This window comes from Macaca fascicularis, chromosome 6 (genome assembly GCF_037993035.2).
Source record: "Macaca fascicularis isolate 582-1 chromosome 6, T2T-MFA8v1.1".
In the NCBI taxonomy this organism is placed as follows: domain Eukaryota; kingdom Metazoa; phylum Chordata; class Mammalia; order Primates; family Cercopithecidae; genus Macaca; species Macaca fascicularis.
In genome coordinates this window covers 154,609,068-154,616,995 of record NC_088380.1, presented here as the reverse complement: position 1 = coordinate 154,616,995, position 7,928 = coordinate 154,609,068, and the positions used below count along the sequence as shown (strand labels likewise).

Here is a 7,928-nt window from a genome sequence, read left to right as displayed (position 1 = left end):
CCTACTTGGAATAAAATTCTTTCTAGTCGCTATCCATACCTGCTCATCTATCCAGACCTACAGAGTAGAAGGGATCTTTGGGTTTACCTTACAGGGGAGAAAACAGGCTTCAGAAGGGTATGACTTTCCCCCAACCATAGAGAGAGCGGGATCAAACTAACCACTAGAACTATTTTCCTGACAGAATGTTTGCCTTGCATATTTCAGGCCCACCTGGCTCCTTTCACCTTTCTTACGCAGGTGACATTCCCAGAACCTGGAGGCCAGGCTACAACACAGAGTCAATCAATAACCAGGGAGATCTATGATATAGCCCAGTAGGTGGGGCCTTGCTGTCGTCTGCCATATGACCCTTCCAGTCCCAGGCTTCTGAAGAGACGTGGTAAGTGCAGTGCAGTTTTCAACTGACCTCTGGACGCAGAATTTCAGCCATGAAGGTAACAGGCATCTTTCTTCTCAGTGCCTTGGCCCTGTTGAGTCTATCTGGTAAGTGTTTTTGCATATTTTTCAAATTTAAATAAAATCATTTTGACCTGTTGCTTTGTGGAGCACATTATCTTCTAGACTTTTGATGTAGTCTAGTCTTCGAGAGATCTTTTGGACCTAGTGAGATGAAATAGAATCCACAGATAAGAATTATTTTTTAAGAGGGATTTTTAACTTACTACAAGGAAAACAATTCTGCTAGTAAGAACTGCCTAGAGATAAAATGGTTTTCCTCTATTGATGTGGCTGACACTTTGTTGGAATACGGTAGAGAAAAAAGGGTAAAAATATTTCAATTTTAACTATACTTCTAATTTTGTAAATGTGTAAGGCCAAATTACAATAATATATGTGATATAAAGGGGAGTTTTTATTTTCAGTTTCTGGTATTTCTTATTAGTATCTGGAAATACAAAAATTGCATTTTGTGTATTTACATTACACGTTTTGAATGTTTTGAAAGAAAACATTCTGCTTGAATAGATGGTGCACATATACCCCCAACTGCATCTTGACAATGTTAACAGACAACTCTGAACCCTCAGAGCCAAGATCAGTTTCCTTTTTATCATTGGAAATAGTTAACATTTTCAACTTCACCTCTCATGTAGCGACGGATCCTGTGGAGAGCCAAATCAGCACTTTGCTAAGAAGAGGAAGAATATTGTTTGTTGTATTCGCCGAATACTTATGGCAGCTGTCAGTGTTCCCTTTCCCCCTCCTCGTGCATGTTAATTAATACAAATAGATGCTTGTGATGAGCACCTGTTCATCAGTTTTTAGATTCAACTAGATTCTAAAAGCCAGTGGGCCCCCAACAACATCAAGTTCTGACTATCCTGGGGGAAATTCTCCAAGCTCTTAGATGCCTCGCTAATTTTCATTACATTTAGATACAAAGAACTACCTCTTTACCCAGATCACCTCAAAGATTGATGATATTAAAAATTAATTTTCACAAATATTTCCTTATTTGGATGCTATCAGATTAATCCCTTTCGCTTCCATGAACTCATCCACAGTTATCATTTTCTACATGTTGTCAGCAAAACCTATGCTATCTTCCGGGGAACGGAGATTAGCTATTTTGACTACCTGTAAATTCAATAAATGTGAGTTGGACCCATAGTCCATATGATGCAATAGTTGGAAATAGCTTTTTGGGAACTGATAGTGAGTTGGCAAAAGAGCTCTATTTTTTCAACATTACTTACAAAAGAGAATTTAAGTGTAATTGAAAAAGCTAATTTTGCATCAGAAGGCCTGGTTACTGCTTGTGATAACTGTTTCACAGCTTTTCATCTGTAAACAGATAGAAAGTATACTTCACTAATTGTGAGATTAAAGATCTAGTAACTGGTTTTGAGAATGTTTGTGAGGATTCAAAAGATAATTTGCTCAGTGCCTGATACATTTCCAGCAGTAAGTACATAATTTCTATTTTCAAGGAAATAGATCAACTTCCTAAAACATCAAATTGAGATACTTTGGTCATAATCAAAGTTTTACTTAATCTTTTTAAGGTTTTGCCAGGGAGGGGGTGCAGGAAAATCAGTCAGATACTTTTGGAGGATTATAGAAATCAGAAAGGGTAGGGAATGAAAGAGCCTAGTAAAGAAGTCATGGTCTGCAGTGAAAGCAGAGAATTCTGAGGAAGAATAGATCTGACTTCTCTCGTTTAGGACCCAACTTACCATATCTGATTATTTCCAGGTAACACTGGAGCTGACTCCCTGGGAAGAGAGGTAAAGAGATATTTGTAATTTCTTATTTCTCAGGCTGGAACAGTTTGATCCAACAAAAATGCAGCCTTGCTGTCACCTTTCAGTTGAGCCTGAAGTTAAGAGGAGTATGAATGCTAGGGAGGGTTAATGTGTGAAATGCAAACGGTAATAGTAGTTCCACCCCACAGGCATATATTGAAGGACAATTTCACTGATGTATAAGCAAGTTCTATATAGTCCTACAGTGCTTGCTGTGAAGGGGTTTTTATATAAACTAGTGATAGCTGTAAACAAGTATTTGGGGTGGAAGCCTTCTCAAGTTCACTCCAAGTAGCCCTTCCTCCTTACAGCCAGTTTGACCATGTTGGCATGCAGCTTTCCCAATGACCAAGGTGTGGCTCTAATTTATAATGAACAACAGAAAACAATAAACTAGGTTCTTCTTCTAGAAAAATATTCTAACTCTAATCTTTTCATATTTTTTTGTTTAAAAGGTAATTTCAGTAAATTTGGAGACCAGAGGAAGAAGTGTCCCTCTTCTCAGTACATTTATATCTAGTCAGAGACAGCTAATAGACCAAAAGTTCATGAATGAACACATGATTACATTTGTGATAAGTGTTATGAAAAAGATATGCTGCCATTAAGAACTTAGCCTAGTTAGAGAGATCAGGGAGGGTGCTCCGAAGTAAGTGAGGGGTCATTTTGAGCCAAAAATAATAATAATAATAATAATGAGTGTTAGCAAAGCAAAACTGGTGGGGAGATGTAGTAGAATGAAGTAGTTAAGAGCTAAAGCTCAGGAACTCTGACTAGGTTTGAATTCTGAATTTAGGAATTCCTTAGCTAGGTGTCCTTGGCTAATTTTATTGCTTTGTGCCTCATTATCTTCACCTGAAGAAGAATATAATACTTAGTTCACAGGATAGTTAGGCGGTTTAAACAGAATAATATGTAAAAAGCACTAGGACAGTGTCTAGGACAATGCCAATCATTTGATGATTATAAACTCTTACTAGAGTAGAATGCAAAGACTTCCAACACTGGATGTTGGCTAGTGCCTTTAAGTGCCTAATAGAAGGCCAGTGTGTGTGGACTATAGTGTACAAGGAAGAACATACCTCAAGATGTGGCCAGCCTGAGAGATGCCAGCATCTGCAGTAACTGTAAACTTGAACATTATCTCACCCATCCGTGCAAACCTCACAACAACACTATGAGATAGGTGGGAAATGGTAATATCATCACCATTTTGCAGATGAACTGACTGAGTTTCAGAAGGGCCATAGGACTTACTAATGTCACACAGTTTAGAAATAGCAGAGGCATGACTTAAAACAAGGTTTTCTGTCTCGAGATCTTAGGTTATTTCTCTTACAACACACAGTATCGTTCTCCCAATCACAGTTGTGCCCCAGAGAAATTAAAACCATTTCAGAGATTTTGCTATGAACTCAAGAATGGAGAATAATGGGAAATGATTCTGTTTAATTCCATTTTTAGGCCAAATGTTACAATGAACTTACTGGATGCACCAAGATATATGACCCTGTCTGTGGGACTGATGGAAAAACTTATCCCAATGAATGTGTGCTATGTTTTGAAAATCAGTGAGTACAAACTTGAGTTTCTTTTAAACTATATATTTTAAGATAGTTATCTTCAAATATACTGATAATATGAATCTCACCCTGAGAGAAGCAAACTATTTACTTTTTCCAAAAACAGTTATCTCTTTCTTATTCTCCTTTTTATACATTTAGCATTATAATATTATTTTTAAAAAGTCACTTTTATGATAAAAGTCTACATTTTTACAGCAAAATAGTTGATAGATTGGATTTTTATTAATCTTATACACACAAAATACCTTTAATTAAAAAGAAATATTAGTGGTTGCAATGATTGTGTTTTTTAAAGCTCTCATTTATGCAAATATAAATTGTATAGATTATATAACCAAAAATGTATTTTTACTCATGGATATGAAAGCCAGTTTCAGTAAAGCTTCATTTTCTCAGTATCCATGAGTAAGAGATGGGATACAGAGAAACAGATTCGACACAAATTTCCTATCTCACTCAGCAACTGAAACCTTAGCATGTGTAAAGCATTATGCTAATATTCCTTGTCTTACTGGTGCTTATGACTAAGAAAACGTCATGAGCACATATAGGATGGCTTCTTATAATTTTGGGCAAATGCCAGAAGATGAGGTGTAAATAAAGTGCAACAGGAGTGAAGCAGGGATACATATTTTTTGTTATTAAAAGGGGCCAAGAAAGGATCCATGAAAAGAATAGAATGCCGGCCGGTGCCGTGGCTCACTCCTGTAATCCCAGCACTTCGGGAGGCCAAGGCAGGTAGATCACCTGAGGTCAGGAATTTGAGACCAGCCTGGCCAACATGGTGAAACCCCGTGGTGGTGGGCACCTGTAACCCCAGCTACTCAGGAGGCTGAGGCAGGAGAATCGCTTGAACCTGGGAGGCGGAGGTTGCAGTGAGCTGAGATTGTGCCACTGCACTCCAGCCTGGGTGACAAGAGTGAGACTCCATTAAAAAAAAAAAAAAAAAAAAAAAGGAAAAAAAAAAAAGAATAGAATGCCATTTAAATAGAGCTCTGAATTTTGGCAATATCAAAAGAGCATGCCAGGTTAAATAAAGGTGTGGAATGAACAAAACAAATAAAAGGGGATTCCACGAGTGACTTTAGTTTTTCTGAGATTGACTTGATATTAAAGACTTTGACTCAGGCTCAAATGACTGTGTAAATTTCTATTATATTCTACTGCATAACTTTCCTTGCCTGTAATGCAAACCTTCTTCTTGGGCTGGTTTAAACCATTGTGGAAAATTCTCAGAGTTTAGCAAGTATCGTGGAAATAGGTCCCCAGGATGAGAGGTCTAATATCTTGAAGTTTTAGACCCAAAACCTTAGGTATTCTACTTTGTAATGAATCCGTTTCCATAACTAAGACTTGTAAAAGGAATTTGAAGCCACCTGTTAGTTTTCTCATGACCCACATTCTTGACATTAAGGTCAAACATCAACTTTCCATCCAATGGGAGGAGAAAGCAAGAGAACAACAGCTTTGAGACTTGGGAAATTTCCAAGTGCCACTCAACATTTACAGTGAAACGTTAGAAAAATATTAGTAGAGGGCTGGGACACCCTGTCTGCTTAGTCTCTGAAACCTACAAGTTTCTGTTTACTCTTTCTGTTTGTTCAAAAATATGTAAATACGGGAGGCACATTTCTATGCTAGAAAACATGACCTCTCTTCCTATATTTCTCAGATAAGAAAATTTAGGTCTAGAGACAAAATGTTGCTTTTCAAATACAACATATTTCCTAATGTATGACATTGCCCTTTACACTGTTGATTAAAAGTCCCCAACTTATTACCTAGCAACTAAAGCCAGATGCTGATCCTAGTTTGAGACAAGTAGATAATACCAAACAAGGGCTTGCAAATCAGTCTTCTTGGTCATTATATGCTTGACAAATAAATTCAAAAAACACTTTTTATATTCCTTCTATGTCTTCACAGGAAATCTGTACTGGCAAATTCTTTTCCATAAATCTGCATTTCCAATAGAACCTTCTATAATGATGGAAATGTTCTATGTTTATGCTGTCTAATACATAGCCACTAGCCACAAAACAGTAGCCTTAATGTGGCTAACACTAACTTAAGTGTGGCTAGCATAACTGATAAACTGAATATTTAATATTATTAATATTTAATATTTAATATTATCTAAATTAATTTAAATTTACATAGCTGTATGTTGACAGTGAATATATGAAACTAGAGTGAACAGCATAGCAACTCTTGTTTATTCTGTTTAGGTATGTGTGCTTATGTATGCTAACTGATTTGGAAATCAGTATTAATGAGTACTTAATGATTGTGGGACAAGAAAGCATTAAAAAGTCTTAAAGAGTTTCACTGAACATGGTGGCTCATGCCTGTAATCCCAGCACTTTGGAAGGCCCAGGCAGGCGGATCACTTGATGTTAGGAGTTTGAGACCAGCTTGGCCAACATGGTAAAACCCCGTCTCTACTAAAAATACAAAAATTAGCCGGGCGTGGTGACATGCACCTGTAATCCCAGCTACTCAGGAGGCTGAGGCAGGAGAATCACTTGAACCCGGGAACCGGAGGCTGCAGTGACCCAAGATCACACCGCTATACTCCAGCCTGGGCAACAGAGTGAGACTCTGTCTAAAAAAAAAAAAAAAGAAAGAAAGAAAGAAAGAAAAGAAAAAAAAAGTATATGGAAGTCAGATGTCCTCCAGTAATAGAGAAGTAGAAGAATTTTTGTAAGCCAGTATATTCAAAGAAAAAAATGGTTAGAAAAATTAAAGACCTGGAAACAGTCTTCTAGGGAACAATTACAACATTTAGAGATATTTAGCTTAGAGAAGAGAAAACTGGTTTGGTAATGGCAGTGTGGGGCGAACAGAGAGGTTTTATCTGGAGGGGAGGATGTTTAGAACTGGCAGGAATCATGTGGAATAAATATATGATTTAGTTTTGCGAGACCTCACAGAAATGAATCCCTAGAGCTCTAAGATGAAAGGTCAGTCAATTAGAAGGTCCAGCGATAGCTCAGGCAGCAGCTCAGATGGAAACCTGGTGGCGAAGGCAGAGGCATCAGGAGCAAAAGATGCAATGATGGATTTGAGTTTAATTTCAGGGGTTCACTGTAACACTCCACTAGGTCTGTAAAAACTGTAAGGACAGATGTTTTTCCTTTCTGTTGTATCCTTAGAGTATACAACAGTAATCAATAAATATTTGATGAATTCATGAGTAAGTGAATGTATAAATGAATGAAAGAGAAAAGATTCTAAATCTCAAACCCCTCTACTTTAAATGAAGTTATTTTCCCCCGTTTTTCTCCCATAGTCACTTTTTTGTCAATAAAGTATAAGCTGATTTTTTTTTTTTTAATTTCTACTGCAGGAAGCGCCAGACTTCTGTCCTCATTCGAAAATCTGGGCCTTGCTGAGAACCAAGGTTTTGAAATCCCATCAGGTCACTGTGAGGCCTGGCTGGCCTGATAGTTGAATAAATGCATCTGAATACTCCCTGTTGTTCCCATTTGCTTTTTCCTCAAAGGTATGTTTGATTATACCAGGGTCAGGGGACTTTGGCAAGACTCAGAATAGACCAAGTTTTAAAAACACCAGGAATCCTGTAATTTCACACAGGGTTTTTCCCTCACAATTCCTTTTCTTTCCTCATCTTTCTTACATCCTGAGGTCACTGCCTGAGAAAATGTGATTGCAGATATTAAATGGCAGAGCACGGATGATCATGAATGCAAGTAATTCTGCAGAGGACTGGACTACTATTTTAAGGAACAACTGGAAAATACCCAGTGCAGAAACATGTTACCCATCACAGTTTGCTGACTGAAGTAACTCCTTTAGGTTTCCTTGGGATTTGATCGAGTGTCTATTGAGCCTGGCACAGGTCTACATGCATGGGCACAGAGCTGCCTGTCTGGTGTAATAGAGTTTAGTCTTTGAGATTTTCCACTTATCTCAGAATGTAGAGTTTGGGTCAAACATAATTGTCTCAAAAAGATTTGAATCACTGAGTAAACAGAAAAAAAGTACATTTTCTTAACAAGGCTATGGAGCAGCTTGTGGACGTAGCCTTAGTTCTTCGCCAGCAGGGCCAGTTCCTCATTAGTTACTAAGG

The 7,928-nt window shown here is 37.7% G+C and overlaps 1 protein-coding gene across 1 annotated transcript; it reads left to right on the top strand.

Moving 5' to 3' along the window:
• The first annotated feature begins 337 nt into the window (after positions 1–337).
• On the top strand, positions 338–7,309 carry SPINK1 (serine peptidase inhibitor Kazal type 1). Its single transcript, XM_005558170.5, has 4 exons — positions 338–486; positions 2,200–2,231; positions 3,714–3,820; positions 7,185–7,309. Exons 1-4 carry the CDS (start codon positions 432–434, stop codon positions 7,228–7,230), a joined length of 240 nt encoding a protein of 79 aa, XP_005558227.1. The 5' UTR covers positions 338–431; the 3' UTR covers positions 7,231–7,309.
• Positions 7,310–7,928: the final 619 nt, after the last annotated feature.

Excerpts from the sequence above, each read along its gene's own strand:
- SPINK1 (XM_005558170.5), top strand. The coding sequence starts at position 432 with ATGAAGGTAACAGGCATCTTTCTTCTCAGTGCCTTGGCCCTGTTGAGT. Across the intron at positions 487-2,199 it reads GGCCCTGTTGAGTCTATCTG|GTAACACTGGAGCTGACTCC; the intron begins GTAAGTGTTTTT and ends GATTATTTCCAG. Across the intron at positions 2,232-3,713 it reads CTGACTCCCTGGGAAGAGAG|GCCAAATGTTACAATGAACT; the intron begins GTAAAGAGATAT and ends TTCCATTTTTAG.